The 20,976-nt window shown below is 43.9% G+C and overlaps 2 protein-coding genes across 10 annotated transcripts in view; one reads left to right on the top strand and one right to left on the bottom strand.

Moving 5' to 3' along the window:
- Positions 1-16,905, bottom strand: part of ESRP1 (epithelial splicing regulatory protein 1) — a 57,589-nt gene extending 40,684 nt beyond the window's left edge. For all 5 annotated transcript variants that reach the window (XM_043880196.1, XM_043880193.1, XM_043880195.1 and 2 more), the window contains exons 1-4: positions 16,267-16,905; positions 15,637-15,765; positions 13,894-14,007; positions 10,965-11,079 (exon numbers count right to left, since the gene is read on the bottom strand). In XM_043880196.1, coding sequence (XP_043736131.1) covers positions 10,965-11,079; positions 13,894-14,007; positions 15,637-15,765; positions 16,267-16,398 — 490 coding nt within the window. In that variant the 5' untranslated portion in view covers positions 16,399-16,905. The remainder of the gene's footprint in view (positions 1-10,964; positions 11,080-13,893; positions 14,008-15,636; positions 15,766-16,266) is intronic.
- Positions 16,906-16,928: 23 nt separating this feature from the next.
- The window catches only part of LOC122679464, a 39,212-nt gene continuing 35,164 nt past the window's right edge, over positions 16,929-20,976 (top strand). For 2 of the 5 annotated variants that reach the window (XM_043880199.1, XM_043880198.1), the window contains exons 1-2: positions 17,952-18,803; positions 19,015-19,187. In XM_043880199.1, the coding sequence (XP_043736134.1) occupies positions 18,266-18,803; positions 19,015-19,088 (612 nt within the window). In that variant the 5' untranslated portion in view covers positions 17,952-18,265 and the 3' untranslated portion in view covers positions 19,089-19,187. Of the gene's footprint in view, positions 18,804-19,014; positions 19,188-20,976 lie in introns of all 5 variants that reach the window. The other 3 variants (XR_006336407.1, XM_043880197.1, XM_043880200.1) reach the window with 3 other exon arrangements.

Consider the following 20,976-nt stretch of genomic DNA (forward strand, 5'->3'; position numbering starts at 1 on the left):
CAACAAATCAAAAAGACAACCCACAGACTGGGAGAAAATATTTGCAAATGAAATGACTGTCAACAGATTAGTTTCCAAAATTTACAAACAGCTCATGATGCTTAACAACATCAAAACAAACAAGTCAATCAACAAATGGGCAAAAGACCTAAATAGACATTTCACCCAAGGAGACATACAGATGGCCAAAAGACACATGAAAGATGTTCAACGTCACTAATGATTGGAGAAATGTGAATCAAAACTACAATGAGATATCACCTCACACCAGCTAGAATGGGTATCATCAAAAAAAATCCAGAAACAATAAATGCTGGAGAGGGCGTAGACAGAAGAACCCTCCTACACTGTTGGTGGGAATGTAAATTGATAGTCACTACGGAGAACAGTAGGGAGACTCCTTAAAAAACTAAGAAACAGTGCTACCATGTGACCCTCAATCCCACAACTGGGCATATGTTCATGCTTCTGCGTGCTCAGCCTGACTGTGTGACCCTATGGATTGTAGCCTCCCAGGCTCCCCTGTCCCTGGGATCCTCCCGGCGAGAATACTGGAGTGGGTTGCCATGCCTCTCTGCAGGGGATCTCCCCAACCCAGGGATCAAACCCGAGTCTGTCTCCTGCATTGGCAGGCGGGTTCTTTACCACCAGCACCACCCGGGAAGAATGTGCAGAACGTGCCAAAACAGAACGTGCTCAGTCAAAACGCTGAGCATGTATATTCGAAGAAAAACATGATCTGAGAGGATACATGCGCCCCAATGCTCACTGCAGCACTGCTGACAACAGCAACCTGATGGCGTGGAAGCAGCCTAAATGTTCCTTAACAGAGGAAGGGATAAGGAGGATGTGGTACATATACACAACAGAGTATCACTCAGCAGTTAAAGAATGAAATAATGCCGTTTGCAGCAACATGGATGGGCCTAGAGACTGTCATACTGAATGAAGTCAGAGGAAGGAGAAATACTGTGTGATATCCCTTATATGCAGAATCTAAACAGAAACGATACAAATGAACTTACCAAACAGAAAAGACTCACACACTTAAGAGAATGAACTTAATAGTTCCCTGGACACACTACTATATTTTAAGTGGATAACCAACAAGGACCTACTGTATAGCATAGGGAACTCTGCTCCATGTTACGTGGAAGCTGGATGGGAGGGCAGTTTGGGGAAGAATGGATCCATGTATATGTATGACTGAGTCCCTTCCCTGCTACCTGAAACTATCATAACATTGTCTATGCCCCAATACAAAATAAGAAGCTTTTAAAAGAATGATCATCATTGGAAGACTGTACTGTATTTATGAATTCAGGGCCATTTTCAAAGAATGTAATGACAGGACAGAAAAACTGGAGCCAAAAGATGAAGATGCTTTAGGAAGACAACTGCCCTAAGTTTTCTGGGGAGATGGGAGGGACTTTAAGGGCCTTCACAGAACTAAGAGCTGTGACTAGCCATAATGTATCATGTAAACTATGCCACCAATCGTCTAGAACCCTGCAATTCTTATAACACTTTCCCTCTTGTAAGGGCCTACAATGAAGTAAAGAGAAGGATATCCAAGAAACAGAGACCAATCCCATCCATCATAAAGGCAAGGTTTCTTAACCTCAGCATCAGTGGCATGTAGGGCAGATAAATCTTTGTTGGGAGTGGGGGTGGTGGCTTGTGTACTACAGGATTTTTAGTACCATGCTAACCTCTACCTACTACTAGTTTTAACAATTAAAAAGTCTCCTCCCACCCCCAAAAAAAGTCTCCAGATCTTTGTCAAGTGTCCCCAAGTGGGCAAAATCTAGCCCAGGTTGAGAAACACCATTAAAAGCTAACAGCTCCAAAGAGTGGCAACTTAACCCCTTACTACAGATTCAGAGAAAAGTTTTATATGTAGGAGATCATTACTGGACAGAAAGTTTGAAGATATCTGACCAAGGAAACACTGCATAAGGCAATTTGATGCTTTGGCAAAACTCCGATCAGGAGAGACACATAGACACACACCCTACACCTTAAGGAACATGGATGAAAACACAGCATAAGGCAACCCTTGACCCTCACTCAATTTTTGGGCAGCCCAGAGAAAAGTATGGCTTTCCTGTTTTTAAAAGGATTGTAAAGAATGAATGAGAAGCGATTGTATGTGGCCTGCAAAATCTAAAACATCGATTCTCTAGCCCTATAGTGAACAGGATTGCTAACTTCTGATTTGGAAGAATAAAATTGCCAAAAATAGAGAATGCTACAGAAATATTTGCCACATTGTAACTTTCTATCCCAAAACAGAATCTTGGGGGGAACTTAAACTTTGAAGGAACTGGATGGGGAGAGTATGCTCCATTCAAACCAGTTTTTTCTCTTCTGTAAATGATAAGAGGCATAAGCCTTCTCACCTCTGCTCAGGTAACTCCCCTATAAAATCCTCTTATCTTCATAATCCCTTAACCAAATTAGACCATGGGTCACTCCCACTCAGCACCAAAGCCTCCCCTAACTGCTTGAGGTCACAACCATCAATCTGTGTTGATTAGATACTATTTCTATACAATATTAATATGACTCTCGTCAACTCTACTTTGCATTTCCTGAGCACAGGTTCCCTTTCCTCTGATCTCTTTCCATCTACCACAGCACCTATTAACTTCTAAGATTCTACTGACATAAATGGTGATATTTATTACACACCATTCTGTGCCAAACACTATCTCCTCCTATACTATGCAGTAGTCCTGCCAGGTGGGTAACAGTGAAATCAAACAGATGAAGAACCGTGGATGGAGAGAAGGTCTGTAACTCACTCAAGTTCCCCAGCTGGTAGGTAATGGAGCTGGAATTATCATACAGTTCTGATCTGACTATGTGTATGCAATTCGCCGCCCCGAGATAAGCAGCTCCATTTGTTCTGAGCGACCGTTTGTGAGAAGCTTTCTAAATGTATATACGACACGTGTATGTATGGCTGAGTCCCTTCACTGTCCACCTGAAACTACCACAACACTGTTGATTGGCTATACTCCAATACAAAATTAAAAGTTTAAAGTGTGAAAACCAATGAACAGAAAAGAGGACCAGGTGACTAAACGCTCTAGCATGGGCCATGATCCGGTCTGAACTACAGTCTGGACCTGAGATACTCGGATCACATGTTAAGCAGACATCCTCTTAGTTGTAACTCAGGCCAAGAAGGCATTCTATCTAGTTTAACTCTAAAACCAACCTATGGAAACTACTTTTGGAATAATGCATGTAATAAAATAATAATTAGCACATAAATATATGAAAGCCAAGTGAAAAAGACGGATCAGAAGTAACAACGTGAAGTACCCTGTTTGTGTAGAATGGATCTGCACCTGAAGAATTATTTTACTGAACTCGACTTTTTGAATTAAGACTGTGTTGTAGACATTTGGCTAACCTGGTTCCACATAACAGGTCCCAACATGTTTCCCTTCAAGTCATCACACACCAGTAAGATCAGCAGCTCTGAGCTCCTAGCAACTTTTAAAAGTCACCCAACCTCCTGCATGCCCAAACCACCCATCACCCACACCACTCTCTTCGGAAGATTCATTCAGTTTTGAGTAATTCTTACCGGAATGTAACATGAACGACACATAGAGGAGAGTTTAGTACCGATTCTTTCTCCTATCAATTCATAATTATATACTGAATGACCTGCTACACGTCTGATCTTGAGGGAAGGAAAGATGAGCCTGTGTCTCCTGATCTATGGTTCGTCATGCAATTTAGTCATTCTGCCCTCGAGGCGGCCACAACAGCACCAACAGGCTGGGCCAGCTCTACAGATGAGACACGCCGTGAGGAAACGCAGAAGGGTAAAGCCAGACATGTGGGAACAAAATGAGTGTTCCAGGCTGCAACTGAGCTAAGGGCTGCATTTACACAGAACTCGGACACGGCCGGAGACCTCGTTGGTAGCTGAACAGAGGGTGCCACGTCGGTGAAACAGATTTCAGGACTTAACCCATGCTTATACTCTCTGAAGGCAGAATTTAGAGAGAAATTTTTCAGAACACATCAGTATCAACTGATCCATTCAAAAGAAGTTCCCTTTTCTCACGGCCTGAAAAGTGACACGTTTCATTTCAGAACACTCAATTTTCCCTGGTAAACAGCATCTTTTTAAAACTAGTTTAAAACAAGTTTTTAGTTTCGAGGAGAAAGCACACATATAAAACAAAGGCATTGTGGAGCAACTAAATTTAAACTATGTGAAAACTGTATCACAATTGAAACTTCCAACTCAAAGCCATTTTTCATTGCCATTAAACAGCAGCCCCCCACCTCTCGCCAAAGACAAGTTTGCTTCTTCCCTTCTACTGTTTCCTTTTTTAGAGTCTAACACGGCTGCCTATATTGCCAGACAGACATTTTTCAATAAAATTCCTGTGCTAAAGGAACAAAGGAATAGCAAGCATAAAAGACCACACCAAAAAGTTGAAACAATGCTCCAAATAAGAACAGAATTTCCTACAATTATGTGAAGGAAAAAAGGGGAAGTGATAAATTACCCTTATATGAGTTGCATAATTCAAAAAACAGGTTCTAGGGAATTCTCTGACAGTCCAGTGGACAGGACTCCGTGCTTCCACTGCAGGGGGCACAGTTCGATCCCCGGTCAGGGAACTAAGATCCCTCAAGCCACGATGAGTGGCTAAAAATAAAATAAAAAAATGAAACAGGTTGTATACATAATCTGCTATATTTTAAAGTCATCTTTGAAAGAATCAAATAAGAATGCCACTATAAAAGAATGTAACTAAGATTCAAAGCAGCAAAAACTTTTTTTATAATAAATGCGGGGGAACATATATCCGTAGTTTGAACTTTTCTGCAGAAGCCTACACTTTCTAAGAGGGAGGGAAAAATGAGATTCATCCTAACAACTACTACTTCAGGAGGTATTATTAACAAAAGCACAGAACTGACAAGTCAATTATACCTCCGAAGAAATAAGCTGGAAGTGGGGGCCAATGCAAAATAAAAGAAAACTTTCTACCTTAGAAAAAGATATTTATATGGGATAAACAAATTAGGAAAGAGAGACTGCATGATAATGTTTTCCAAAGCTTTCTACAACAAAACAACTATCCTAGAATTCCCAAACTCACATTTTAAAAGTAAACTATTTTGTAATCAAAATAAACCACATAAAATTAACATAACAACTCTTGAGTGCTGGCCAAGAATATACAGAATTTCTAGTCACACACACACACAAATAAAGAATTTCTAGTCACGTTAACTTACTACACACCACAAACCAGACTACTGGCTGATTTGGCTCACGTGATGGCCGTGTGGTACCAAAGATAATTTCTTCTCCACTCCAGTTAACAAGGTCAACTAGTAACCCGGCTTATCTTGGTTGTATTTTAAATCTCTTTCATATACAAAAAGATACCAGGGAGGATTCAGCATCTGCCTGTGTTTTTTAAGAAGGGCAATGAAGGTGTGTGCGACCACAAAGATCCAGTTCAACTAATCATAACAAACAAGTGGACTTCCCTGGCAGTCAGTGGTTAAGAATCTGCCTGCCAATGCAGGGGACGCAGGTTCTGCTCCGGGAAGATGCCACATGCCTCGGAGTAACTAAGCCCCCAAGCCTCTACCAAGCCTGTGCTCCAGAGGCCACACTCTGTAACAAGAGAAGCGACCACAAGGAGAAGTCCGGACACCGCAACTAGAGAAAGACTTCTGGCAGCAACAAAGACCCAGCAAAACCAAAACAACATTTTTTAAAATAAAAAACCAAATAAGCCACCATATTACCCAGCAATACCACTTCTAGGCATATACTCTGAAGAAACCAAAACTGAAAAAGACACGTATATTCCAACGTTCACTGCAGCACTATTTACGATAGCTAGAACATGGAAGCAACCTAGGTGTCCATCGCCAGATGAATGGATAAAGAAGCTGTGGTACATATATATACAAGACAATATTACTCAGCCAAAAAAGGAATGCACTTGAGTCAGTTCTAATGAGGTGGAGGAAACCTAGAGCCTATTATACAGAGTGAAGTTAAATCAAGAAAACAAATATCATATATTAATGCATATGTATGGAATCTAAAAGGATGGTACTGACGAATCTGTTCGAAGAGCAACAGCGGATATACAGACTAGAGAACAGACTTACGGACAGAGGGTGGGGGAGGAGAGGGAGAGAGAAATGGAGAGAGGAGCATGGCTGCACATACATTAACATAAGGAAATACAGAGCCAATGGGAATTTGCTGGGAACTCAGACTGGGGCTCTGCGATAACCTAGAGGGGTGGGAATGGGCGGGAGGGAGACTCAAGAGAGAGGGGACACATGTACACCTATTCATGTTGACGTATGACAGAAATCAATATTGCAAACCAATCAATTAAAAATAAATATAAAAACAAGCACATAAGCGCAGAATGAACCACATTCACACAATTTTACAATGGAGAAGCTAAATTAACCCTTAAGTTTACCTGTACTAACATGTAGCTGACATGTTAAAAGGTCTATACCCAGTCTCATACAAGGTTAGAAAAAATGTAGGTGTAAAATAGTTTAGATAAGGTCCTAAATCAATAAGGAAGTCCTTTCAGTCATCGGCAGCTGGCTGTCTTTCTCCATGACACTCAACAACCCAGTCTACACTGGAGAGCGCACAGTAGGGAGGCGGTGGCTGAGCGGCTGCATGAACCACATCATTATTCCTTACAATAGTTACGCCCATTTCAAGATGGGGAAACCGAGGCTGGAAGGTCCAGCAAATTCACCCCCAGTAAATCTGACCCCAAAGCTCATGTTCTCACCACTCTGCCAGTAAGGCTATTATGTCCGTCTTTAATACATGGGAAAATTAGGCCACTGTTGCCGTGTTAGCAGCACACCCACACAAACATGTATTGTTTACCCCTGTCACGAAGTGGTGAAACCAACACAGACACACTCCTACTGACACTCGGATGAACAGACAAGAGTGGTTTAGTGACTGTTTTTTTTTTTAAACCGTGATATTGTAAAGCTGCACTAGTGAAATGGCATTTGGTAATAATGTCAAACAGCATATATGGATGCAATACCCTACAACTGGGTCGAAATTTTACAAAATTAACTTCCCTTTCCCCCTAAATATTATAGTATCAGGAAACAGAATATAAATTTATAAGGGAGATAATCTGTTTAAATAGGCAACCCCATGCTCAAATAATCGTTACAAATTCTAGAATTTTATCCCCTAGTTAACAAGCAGGATGTTTGCAATCAGACTCAGGTTCAAATGCTGCCATTTCTAACTCAAGAAAAAAACCTCGAAGCCTCAGTTTCCCTAGCTATAAAAAGGGGGCAATACTTCCTCCACTGGGCTCTTGGGAGGCTATTACTGGGATAAATAATAAACTCCCAATGGACAGTTCTCTACTTTCACGAGCTCTCTGGATAAGGCCATACTTCATTTAAAATGAGTTCTCAGTAAAGGCTTGGTAAAAATGAAATAAACAGTGGTAAAGGTCTTGATTAAGGAGAATAAATCAGCCCATGGATAACAGAGCTAACAAACAAATAGGTTAAGAAACCAGGAGGAAGTAATTCCACGCAACATTGTGGGAGAAACAGGTGTGCTCTTAAAAAAACAGGTAAGTCATACAAACAGCCTCATAATCAAAATGGACTTTCAGCTGGGGACAAGTAGAATTCATTTCCCCCAAGGGATCTATGCTAAATTTCTTCCTTTAAAAAAAAAAAAAAATTACATGGCCCCAATTCCTATCATCACACCCTTACCACTTCACCTGATTACAAAATGCCAGCCGTAGTTCACTTGCTAACTGGGACTGCATAACTCAAAAAAGCAGGTAACAAAACTGCAGCTGGAATAACTCAGAGAGGCTCAACATTAACCCCAGCAGTGGTTTTAGAACCAACACAAAGACAAAAGAGGAAAATAAGTGCTAATATAAGAAGCAGGACTGCATACAAGAAATGCCTAAACCTTTTCTTTTAAAGGCGGTCACACTGCTTCATTTACATCCACACAAAGTGTTCACAAAGCTTTCACTGGGAAATACCATAAGCAAAAGTGAGGCTTGAGGAACTTTCCCTGGTGGTCCAGTGGCTAAGACCCCACACTCCTAGGTTTGATCTGTGGTTGAGGAACTAGAGGACTTCCCAGGCAGCTCAGTGGAAAAGAAACTGCCTGCCAATGCAGGAGGCTGGGGTTTGATCCATAGGTCAGAAAGATTCCCCTGGAGTAGGAAATGGGCACCTCTCCAGTATGTTTGCCTGGAAAATTCCAGGGACAGAGGAGCCTGGCAGGCTACAGGCTATGGGGTCGCAAAAGGGTCTGACACAACTGAGCACACGCACATGCCTGAAATGGAGCCTAACTTAGCTTTATTCATAATTCACCTGTTTATTGTAGTCAAATATTTCCGATTTTCAGTTCTACGGTATTTGGGGGGAAAAAAAACACAAAACTGCCAATGAATAGTTATGGAACTAGAATGAAAAGGAATGACAGAAAAAAAATAGTCAGCATAGCATATTACCCATTTACCTAAAGGTCAGATAATACAAAAATTATATAAAGGTAATAGTAATTTTAACACGTAGAGAGCATAATGTGTAGGTAATACAGTATGAAGTGAAAAGTGAACGTGTTAGTTGCTCAGTGGTGTCTGATGCTTTGCAACCCATGGACTGTAGCTCAGCAGGCTCCTCTGTCCATGGAGCTCTCCAGGTAAGAATACTGGAGTGGGTAGCCATTCCCTTCTCCAGGGGATCTTCCCAATCCAAGAATCGAGCCCAGGTTTTCTGCATTGCAGGCAGATTCTTTACCATCTGAGCCACCAGGGAAGCCCAGATGATACAGCACAGAGCAAGTAAAAAGCCCAGATTACCATACTGAAAATGTTTACTAATACCCCAAATCTTATATATGTTAAGCTCTTAAGAAACCAAGGTGAAAAAATGGGTAAGCTTTTAACAAGTTATCTCTGAACTGAAAACACATTGAAAAAAAACAGAATACCTAAATGTAAGAACCTCTTGTTTGTAGTTATGCAAATTTTTACTAATATCTGACTCATTACTAGACAAAGATTTTCTTTGCTAAAAGAGAAAACTGGGTGATCAGGAATAAACCTGAATACTGCCTTTCCCATTCAAATTATCTTTTTCTATTAGACTTTGCCTCCACTATCTATTAATACTTTGCAAAAGTTTTTGATTCTTTATTTTGTACCAGCACATTAAATGGTTTAGCATTTGCTGTCAATGGAATTGTGTCCCTCCCCAAACTTCATGTGTTGAAGCCCTAGCTGCTAAATGTGACTATCTGGGGATAGATTTAGGAGATAATTAAGGTTAAATGAGGCCACAAGGAAAGGCCTCCAGCCTTATAAAGAAAGGAAAGAACCACCTCATTCCTGGCTGTGCCAGGCCCCCACCCCACCCCATTGTGAGACGCAAGGAGGAGGCAGCTATCTGAAAGCCAGAAAGAGTCCTCACCAGAGGTGAACCATGATGGCACCCTAATCTGGGACTTCCCACACTCCAGAACTGTGAGAAAATAAATTTCTGTTGGTAATAAACCCCCAGTCTAGGGTATTTGTTATGGCATCCTGAGCTAACTAATACAGCATTCTAACTAACAAATCACATAACAAATGTTTTCCTACTGTCCCAACCTTCTAATGAAAACTCTTGTTTAGAATTCCTTCAAATGAGCTTATTCTACCCTTCTCCCAGAACTGCTGGGAGGTAAACCAGTAACTTAGTGAAGGTCCCTTAGTCGTGTCCTACTCTTTGTGACCCCATGGACCGTAGCCCGCCAGGCTCCTCTGTCCATAGAATTCTCCAGGCCAAGAATACTGGAGTAGGTAGCCATTTCCTTCTCCAGGGGATCTTCCCAACCCAGGGATTAGAACCCAGGTCTCCTACATGGCAGGCAGATTCTTTATCGCCTGAGCAGCTAATCAGTTACACCAAAATTCTAGCTATCTAATTCCAAGAAAGCAAATAAATGAGTTTGATCTGCTTACAAATGGTTAGGAAAAATATCCAAACCACCTTTTTCATCAAGAAATTTTGAAATAAAAATCAGGCTTTAGCTCCTGAAAAAGAATGATAAAGTTTAAGAATAACCATCTGTAACTTACAAGTTTCTGAAAATAACTTGAATCTGACTTCATGATGATTCTCATAGTGGCTTTGGGTGGGTCCCCAACAACTCTATTACTCAGTGTTACATCTGATAGTTAGCACATAATTGCTTATTAGTTAGCACTTTAAAGACCTACTGTATGAAAGATGATGGGTCATTCATGACAAGATTTGTGATTATAAAATTTACTTTTACAGTACATGATGCATCAGATATATTAGCTTGGTAATGAAATAATTTGGGGTAAAATCTCAACCTCATTTTATCATCTCAACAGATAGGTTATAGTAACCACCACAATCTACATGTATTTGAAAAACAGAGATTAAAAGTGGTGCCAATGATGAACAGCTGTTTGTAAAGAGTATACATCCACAATTAAAAAAAAACCAACACACCCTTATCCATCAAAAGCAGTAGAAATAAACACCAAAACCAAGATAATCAAGAATAAGTGGCCTTAGAATTGGCAAAAAAATTGTTTTTCACATTCATCAATTCATCAACTGAAAAAACAAAATAAACAAAATCAAGCCACTCCTATAAATCCAAAATTGAATTCTATTTTATGTGTTCACCTCACAAAAATCAACGTCTAAAGCCATGTAGATCACCATTCCAATTCACTCAATTATAACTACTTTGATTGTACCGTTTTCCCCTAGCACAATAGACAAATTTTGGACAAGTGAATTTTCATACAATGTTTTGAAGTTTCTTGAATTGCTATGTTTTCCTAGAGCTGTCTTCTCAAATGATTCCTGAGTCATCACTTAAAGGATACACTCTGTCATTGCTGCAACATCCAGTTTATCAATATCAGGTGAACCAGGGCAACACTTCTTGAATTCTTTTCGAAGATCGAAGAAGGAATAGAAGCATTCAGGCAATAATACATTCTGAGGAAGGACAAGGAAGATACTGTTAACTAGACATATTTAGTTCAGTAATTCCCTAACAATTAGGAACCTAAGAACTGAATGTAATTATATTTTACCACAATTAAAAAAATTTTTTTTAATTTAGAGTGTCTTCATTTTCTGTTAAAGTATTACATCCTATAAAAAAGTGTCATGAAAAAATAATTCATTTTATTTTAAGGCAATGGATTATACATGTGTGCTCCACTATGTATTCTTCTAAAACAGTTCTGAAGCTATAAAACATTTAGGCTACTATACTTTATATTTCCTGTCTGATAATACAATGTACTTTGTCTAGCCACAATTATGTTAGACCATCTATATTTTTAGGAAGCGATATTAGTCCTCTCAGTTTTCATACAGATGCATATGTTTACAATATATGTCTAGACCTGGGATCCAAAGTTTTTATAAAAATTTAGTTTTCTATTAAAACATAGCTTAAAATACTGGGTTCTGATAAAGCATATTCCACACACTAAAATTAGAATAACATAGCAAATTCCTGATTACCTGAAGAGGATTATTTTTCTGCCATATTACAGTCCCACATTAGTTTTCCAGACCATTATTATTCTAGCTAAACCCTGAGAACTCAAATTAGACTTAAAAGAATATATCACAAATCTCAGTGGCAAAGAAGACATGGTTCCTATTGACTAGCATCACTCTTGTAGTCAAACAAAGCTCAACTGTCAGAGCAAATATCACACTATTGTGTCACTTTTCTTAAAGAAAAAAAATCCTCATTGAATAATTATCAAAGTTTAGTTTTGTCACAGTGAATTGAGATTTGTCTTAAAACTTCAAGACAGTCTATGTTCACTTACTGGGCACTTGTACATTATAAAGTCAAGGATATAAAGACTTTTTACGGTTTGTGACCCATAATATTTATGCAATAATGTCTCTAAATTTCCTCTATTGGATTCTATTAGATGTGGTTTGTTCATGCTATATTTGAAACAAGTATCAGTATATCATGGTGACGTTTTCAAAATAGGTAATCTTGAATTGTGAATCGTTTAAGGTTAGCTACAAAAATGCTTATTTAAAAGCTGTTTATAATGACAATAACTCAAAAGTCCAACAATAAAAGTTTGGTTTAAATAGGTATATCCATTTAAGACAGTGAATTTTTTTTTTTTTACTGCTTACACAAAATATTGATGTTATATTAAATTCAAAATAGGTTAAAAGATTTATGTAGTATGAATGCTCCGTGTAAAAGTAAGGCTTTTTTTATAAAAATCTGAAAGAACACATTCAATTACGTTCACATTCAAAAAAAACCACTTTGTTTTCTGACTAGAAGGATTATTTTGTTTTACCATGTCCTTATTTTTCTATAATGAATAGAATTATTTTCATTATGATGCTAAATTAATTGTTTTAGTTTTATCAAAATCTTAACAGAAGTTACTCAAGAAAAATTTTTCTCTGGAGGTTGTCTCACATCCAAAGCAGTGTATCTAAAATAACAAAAACTGCTGCTTTACTCCAGCCCAATAGAGAAAAATTTAATTTTATCCCTTATATGAGTATGAAGGGAAAAAAAAATTCCCATATATGTATCTTTTTTCTGGATTGAGGGTATAGCAATTATGCTTAGCATTTATTTAATTAACAAAAAACCCTCCTCTTTTCATCAATTACTAAGGTGCTGTAAAAAGAGGAGTTTTTAATCCAACTCTCAAGATACAGGAACTTGAGTTTCTCCTTTAAACTTTTAAAGTTGTCATTATCCATTTAATTCATTTCTCTCCTTTCCCTATTGGAGTAAAAAGAAAAAGTCTGCACTGACTGCTCACTTGTGACATCAATCGCCAGTCTAAACTTTTTATTGCAAGATTTACCTCACATACCTTTCCTTAGGAAAATATTTTACTTCCATCTTTTCAAGTTCAGTATCTGCCTATCACAATAAAAAGTTACAGCTCTAACTAATTAAGTTGATAAGATCAACTACATTAACAATAATTGGTCACACTGGGTCTGCTGTCTATGAGTATGTCTATTTTTTCTCAATCCCTCAGTATTCTCCCCCAGAAGGGGAATCACATCTACATAAGATAGTATCTTTCTCATTTCATACTTTTTTCCATACCAGAAAGATGAGTAAAGGTAAAAGATGAGGCTGACCCCATTATTTTGATACAAAACTCAATCAGTTGCACATTTACTTAAAGTCAGACAAAACACATATGCTATAATTAACATTTAACTAGTTACTTAAGAGTACAAAGCTTTTTAATGAAATCATTAGAATTACACTCTAATTTGAAAGATTTTTCTTTGCTCCCTCCTTTCTAGGATAAGGCATTTGTTACACAGATGGGCATATCACGACGTATTAAACTACAGTTTTTCCCACTTTAAGTGTCAAAAATTCAGCTCATATGCTTTGGGGAAGAGAGAATGTCAAGCCCCTCTAAAACTTAACATACACAAAAAACAAACTTTTAAGTCACCAAAGGGCATCTACAAAATTACTGTTACCTCAAATATTTCTACAAAAGTGCTGCAAATTTTTTATTGTGGTAAAATATACATAATACATTACTTACTATTTGATGATTTTTAAGTGCATAATTTAGTGGCATTAAGTACACCCACATTGTTGTGGAACCATCACCACCATTCCCTTGTCACCTTCTCAAACTGAAATTCTGTACCCATAAAATACTAACTCCTCATTTGCATATTATAGAGAAAACTGGATAAACCGTTGCTTAAGCCTCCAGTCACCCTTAAGGTCTAATCATCTTTTTCCGAAACCGGCATGCTTACCTTCTTAGAAGCCTCGGGATGCAGAATTTGCCTGACATGAAGCTGCCCGTCGGTACAGAGACAGAAGGAGGTTCCTACCCCAATGTTCAGTTCATTGCTCACTGACTGGTTAAACTGAAAAGGACAGAACACACCCAGGGATGAAAAGGATGCAGGATTCACAAACTTAACCAGAAAAAAACCCGGCTAACAGCTGCAAAGAACACCACTACTGGGGGCAACATTACAAGGACCCAGTCCCTCCAAATGGTCCAGCTTCCTTTAGTCAAGGGAGTTTTCCAATCAATCCTCAGTTAACCCACAGAAGAATTTAGTAAATGCATCCTTCAACATCCCTCCTCCTTGCATTTTTGTAATAAATCCATTCAAGACTTTTAAGTCAGAGGTCTCATTTCATCAGCAAATTGCCTTCGGATTACATCATTCTCTGGTGTTACTTTTTTTTTTTTTCTGTTAAGATGCACTAGACTTAAAAAAAGATGCCAGTTTCTGAAGTAAATGTGGCCAATGGGTATACAGAAGGCTTCCCTGGTGTCTCGGTGGTAAAGAATTCGCCTGCTAATGCAGGAGACGCAGATTGGATTCCTGGGTCGGGAAGATCCCCGGGAGAAGGAAATGACAACCCTCTCCAGTATTCTTGCCTGGGAAACCCCATGGACAGAGGAGCCTGGTGGGCTACAGTCCATGGGGTCGCAAAGAGTCGGACACGACTTAGAGACCAGACAACAACAATGGGTACATCGAACTCTGTTAAACGTAGTACCACGTTTCCTGTAACACACCCCAGCAATGGTAACTTTCCCCTGTAATTAGCAGCTCTTGTTCTAGGGCAGAAGCCGGGAGCATGCTGGACACTCACCTGCGCACAGGTGTTCAGCGCCCCGCCCTAGCCGCGGTCCAGTACCCGTAAGCATCCTGGTTTTCAGGTCACCTCAACCCCAGCTAAGGGGATTCCACTACTTTCGTGGCCACCCAAGGGGCAACCCCACCTGGTGGGGCCCACAAACCCTCCCGGCGCTGGGCCCAAGGTCACTAAAGAGGTAAACGGAACCGAAACCGGGCCCTTGGTGGGAATTCAGGAGCCTGAAACCAAGCAGCAACCCCCCGCCCGCCCGGTTCTCACCCAGCGGGGGCCCCCCTCTAGCTCTCCGCGCGAGGCCCGCCCGCCCGCCCGCCCGCCGGCACCGCAGCGCCCCCTGCCCCGGGGGCAGAGCCGCAGACCACAGCGGGGTCTCGGCCTGGGGTTGGGGGTGCTCGGATTCCAACTCCTCTCGACACATGACTGGTGAATAACCCGGCGGATCTCGGGCCCAAGGAGCGAGTCAGGAAACAGCCCGAAAACTAACAAGTTTTGGCTCAAAGACTCCGGGGGCTGGGCTTCCCCATCTCAGATGGTAAAGAATCCGCCTGCAATGCAGGAGACCCAGGTTCGATCCCTGGGCCGGGAAGATCTCCTGGAGAAGGGAATGGCTACCCACTCCAGTATTCTGGCCTGGAGAATCCCACGCACTGAGGAGCTTTGCCAGGCTACAATTGATGGGGTCCCAAGAGTCGGACATGACTGAGCGACTAGACCATCACCACCACCACCCCGGGGGGCTGGGAGGCTTCAAACAAGAGCGACTTCGCCGCCCAGAGTCCACCGAGGGCTCCCAGCCCGGGTCTCGCCACCCCGCCCCGGGGACCAGCGCGCGCCGCCTGGACGCCGCGGATGGGGTGGGCGGCGCGGCCCCGCGCTGTCACCTGTCGGAGCGCTTGGTCCAGCTGCGGCGCCGAGGACAGGCTCTCGGCGTCGAGCTTCGTTTCTTCTTTGCAGTCCTCCGTCAGCTCCAAGTGATCCGGTCTAACTAGTACTTCGTGCAACTGTCCCACCTCCGGGAAAAAAGAAAGAAAACAAACAAGAAGCAGGGGGTCAGTTTCCCCACCCTGAACGCGGGGACCTCCATCCTCACCCTCCTCCCTCGCTCCCCTGTGGCGAAGGCCCACTCCTCCCGGCGCCTGCGGCTCCGGTAGCCGAGAGGTCGGTGCAGCCCTGCCCCCCAGCCCCACCCCCACCCGGATCAGGTCCGAAAAAGCCCTGGAAGTCCGCGCTCGGGCCCCCCAGGGACCCCACCCCGCCTCCGCCGGGTGGCCCCCGACGGGAGGAGAACAGAGCTTGGCGGCGTCCGGCCTCCCCACCTGGGCCAGATTTTGGAGAGCTGAAAGGGCTGGTTCCAAAGCGGGTGGAAGTCTGGTTTTCTCCTTGGAGTCTCCAGACCTCGGGTCCAGCCTCACAAGTGGGCAAACGAGAGCAGTTGTTTACCCACTTCCTCTCAACTCAGACCAGCTTCTGCCCCCACGCCTATCCCTTGGACAGAAACCGTGGAGAAATACCTTCTTGTTGGCCAGATCCACGACTTTCCATAAGAGCAGGATTAGCTCCTTCTCGTCCGAGCCCAACTTGGCCCCGGTGGCCCCAGCCGTGATTCCGAAGAGCACCACCAAGTAATCCGGAGACGCCGTCATGACGATGGGTGGGGAGGGGGAGAAGGGGGGTCGGGAGGCGGCGAGGTGGGGCGGCCGTGAGAACGAGGGGAAAACCTGTGCTAAAACCTCTCCGAAGGAAAAAAAAAAAAAAGAGCGCCCACCCACCCCCCCTCCTCCTCCACCTCGCCGCCGCCGGTGCAAAAGGCGGTAACCAACCACCCGAGCCCTCACCTGGCCCGAGCTCCACGCCCTGGGCAGGAAGGGGGGTGGGAAGAAGGGCGAAGGAGGCCTGCCCTTTTTGTATTCAATGGCCCCGTGCGTCTATGCAAAAAGCTCGGAGCCGAGGCTGCACCCCCGGGAGGCGCGCAATGGCTGAAAAGCTTTTCTGTTTTGGGATGTGGCCCTACCTGCCCGCCCCCTCCCCCTCCCCCACGTGGTGCAGGTAAGAGACACCTGGCGGCGCTGGCCCATTGGCTCCTTCAAACAACGACGTGGCAGAGGCGCGGGGGGAGGAGGCCGCCCGGGGCAGGGGGGGAAGGGGAGGAGGGGGCGGGAGACAATGGCTGGCTGATTGCGGAGGGGAGGGGGGAGACGCTAAGGGCGGGGAAGAGGCGGCGGCCACCCAGAGGGGGAGCCGAGGCCGGACCGGGAAAGGGTGAGGCGTCGAGGGCGCGGAGGGACGGGTCGCCCGTGTGGAAGGACCCGAGAGATTGTGGGGGGCGAGGGGGGTGTGCTTGGAGAAAGGCCGGCTGTGGGGAACGAAGCCGCAGGTTCTAAAGGGTCAAGCGCAAAGGCCTGGCGCGGGGAGGCGAAAGCAGGACAGAGGTGAGGCCCAGGTGCGGAGCTGCCCGGGGCGCGGCGCCCGGAGAGGGCGAACCGCGGAGGGAGGGATCGGCCAACGGCGGCCGGGAGGTGGCGGGCGCGCTGGCCAAGCCCCGGAAAAGCCGCTCCCGAGCCCAACACACCTTTAAGTGCAAACAGCCGGCGAAAGCCTGCCGGCCCTCCCCCTCTCGGGGCGCACGCCCCTCGGTCCCCGAGTCACTCGCTGCCCACCTTGCTGAGTGAAACTTCCGCGCGCGGTTGCGCGGGTCTCGGGGGCGGAGGGGGCTGGACGCTCGGCCACCAAATGACGCGGTCGCCCCATGCACGCTGTCGGGCACCGGTGACCCCCACGCCCTTTGCTCTCAACTGCTCCCTTAATTGCTCCTCCTTGTTCGGTGCTGGCTGCTCGCTGGAGACTGCAGCCTCCTCCGGTCCAGGGGCCCACTTCCTTTGCTTTGCCCTGGGCCCTAAATAAAATGTATCGAATACCGTACCTGATGTTTTCCTAAATCAAGCCAAAGCTAAGCTTTTTGCACAGTTCGTGGCTCAGATCTCCCGCCCTCCACCTCGTACCATCGCCTTTGTACTTCTGTGTCGATTTGGCCAAGTTCCCCGAGCGATCTCCCTACCCTTGTCCAGCTAAACCTGCCCGGAGCTTGAGCGCCCACCTTCGCGCCCCTCCCATCGCCCTGCCCTACTGGTCGGACGGCAGTGTGGTGGGTTCTGTCGCCGTTTTCCAGAGAAAAGCGCTGGAGATGAAGTTTCCTTGGGTTTTTATGTTTGAACTCGATCTCTTATTGAGAACACAACGCCGTCTGAAGTATTACTCATTCGGCTCCAAGTATCCAGCCCTTGATTGATAGTGGGAGAACCGGTAACCGTACCCCAATCACTACAGTAACCCGCGCCAGGTACAAATCTGAGCCCCTTTCAGGATGCTCCGGGGACGCTGGAGATAGGGCTTTGCCGCCCGGGAGGAAGCGCGGACCGAGAGGGCAGGTGGTGGGAGGGTTTCAGGAGCCCGAGGCCGCGTGAAGAGTCGCCGCGCAGGTAACCGCAGAGCGCGCCCCGGGAGAGCGGGAGAATGAATGCCGGGCCCTCCGGGGGCCCCCGAGGGGGCTGGGTACCAGCCTTGTCGGCAGCCGGAGCCCCAGCGTCCAGCGCTTTCAGGTGCGGGATCCGGAAGGGCGCCCACAGCCCCTTCGCGGGCTCCGCGGCGGCAGCCTCGCCCCACCGGGCCGCGCGTCCCCGCGCGCTCTCCCAGGCCCGCAGGCGCCGCGGGGGCAGGGACTGGGCGCGGGAGGCGGCAGGGAGGGACCTGGAAAAACCACCCAGATTGCATTGCAGTGGGCGAGGCCGCTGGAGGAGCCGGTTCCGCCGAGCCGCCTGCCCGCGGGGCGTTCTCCGCGCGCGGTTCCCAGGCGCACGGCCCTGCGGGGCGCGGGGCCTGGTGCGGGGTCCCCGCGCGGCGGCGGCTGGGGGTGGGGAACAACCGGTCCTCCCCACACACACACACACCGGGCGGGAGACTGTTGCTGAGAAAGTGTTACAACTGCTCAAGGAGTCCTGCCCCGCCCGTCCTTTGAGGCCTTTGCTGTCGGGGTCTGAGGAGTGCGTTTTGGGTAAACGCAGAACTTGCTTACCTGCGCGTTTGCCGGGGGATCGGCGGCGTTGGGCGCGTTAGGATCGAACCTCAGAGCTAACCCCCTTTCTCAGAGCCTTGCCTGTTTCCTCTTTAAGGAAGTCGGTTTCCTAGTGTCCGATTCTTTTTAATCTGAATTTTAGTTCGTCCAACTACACAGACAGGAGTTTTTTTGTCTTACTTTGTTCTAGAATTGATTCCGAGGACTTGGAGCGGAGCTAGACATCCACGAAGTACTCCACAAATATTTGTTGAAAGATTTTAGCGAGTAACAACACCCAACCGTTTTTGCAGCTGTTTGTCTCCTGAGCTACGGCACAGTTCACTACTGCAGCGGTGAGATTATGAAGAGGCGAGTTTATAGGTAATTCAAGTCTCAAGTGTTTTTTAAAAGAGTAGTTGCTAATTATTCACAAACAAATCTGTTGAAATCAAGATATTGTAAAAAAAAAAAAATTAAACTCGTGAAATGCAGGAATATTGAGCAAACTATGTAATACAAAAACGATGAGTTCTGAATACAAAGATGTTTTATTGTCCATCCCACCATTTACAAATGGTTTGATTATAATAGGAATAGTCCTTGTGAGAGAGGAACCTTCTGCCTTTGGTCTTAATTCAGGACACCCCTAAAACTCCCCAAACAGAAGCGAACCTTTGTTAAAAGCAGCAGAGACCCAAATTGAGGGACAGGCAGCAAAGTAACTGGCCTGTATTCTTAAAATTTTTAAAGACCTTAAAATTATTTTCTGAAGAACTGTTCCAGAATTAAGAAGATATGACAACTCAATGCAATATGGATCCTGTACCAGAAAAAAAACTTTTTTTTTCCCCTCTAAAGGACATTATTGGAACAAAAGGAAAAATTTGAATAAGGTCTGAAAATTAGAGAGTAGCGTTGTATCACTGTTAATTTACGAACTTTTGTAATCTTACTGTGATTCAACAGGAAAATGGCCTTTGCTTTAGGAACTACCCAGTAATTAGTGATAAAGGGAAATCATTGTGTGTAACTTATTCTCAAAGGATTCTGACCAAAAATATATATATATATACACACGTGTATATACACATATATGAAGAGAAAGAGAATGATACAGAAAAAGTATTAAATGTTAATGTAGAATCTGAGTGAACAAATTATACTATTCTTTGCAACCTAAAAAAAAAGGTTTTTTTAAAATAAATTAAAATTTTTTTTTTTAGTGTCAGAGGACTGTTTGCTGCCACCATCATTTGGTGTTTAAGAAGGGTCTATCTCCTGACTTTCTATGTTAACCTAATCCTCCATGGATTAGGAGGATTCATACTGTGGAATGAATTCATACTATGGAAATTCATTCATTCCATTCATACTATGGAATGAATCCATTTTGTCTTTTCCCTAGTGAAAGAAGGACAAAGAAAGGTCACATTTTCTGTGTAAACATCCTTTCATATCTTTTAGGGTTTTCTTAAATAACTTTACTAGACTAAATTACTGCAAGCTCTTTAAAGGTTTCATCATGAATCGTACTTGCCTGCTCTTTATCTTCATCACGCTCCTTGGACCCTTCTCCTCTTACCACTTTTAGAGAGCAGCTCTTGTAGTAGACAGAAAACAAATGTGTCCTCGTGGCCTGACCACTGACACAGTAGTACCTAGACGTCATAGTCTTGTCTTTTTTTTTTCTTCTCTGCGGCTATGGGATCTCAGTTCCCTGACCAGGAATTAAACCCAGGCCTGACAGTGAAAGCCCAGAGTCCTAACCCAGGGAACTCCCTAGATGCATCTTCTTATTACTTACAATGCAGTTCCCTTTTTAAGACTACATAGCAGCATTGCATTCGCAGGCTCCAGTCTTGCTCTGAGATCTCCAGATCTTTCTTGGAGTTTTCACTTGCACATATTCAGTGGTTCTTTTGTACCTGTAAGAAAAGAGCCTTCAAAAGTGAATCAAAGTGTTCTCAAATTAGATAGTGGTGATAATTGCACGAACATGTAAATAGACTAAAAACTACTGAATTGTACAGTTTCAAAAGTTTATATTATGGCATATGAATTATATTTCCATTTTTAAAAGAGCAAATCAAAGTATTATAAAAACCTTGGGTTCTGAGGCTACCACAAACCACTGATATTTCTTAGTTATCTGTACCAGATAAAGTTGTAA

The sequence above is a fragment of the Cervus elaphus genome, chromosome 21 (assembly GCF_910594005.1).
Source record: "Cervus elaphus chromosome 21, mCerEla1.1, whole genome shotgun sequence".
Classification (NCBI taxonomy): Eukaryota; Metazoa; Chordata; class Mammalia; order Artiodactyla; family Cervidae; genus Cervus; species Cervus elaphus.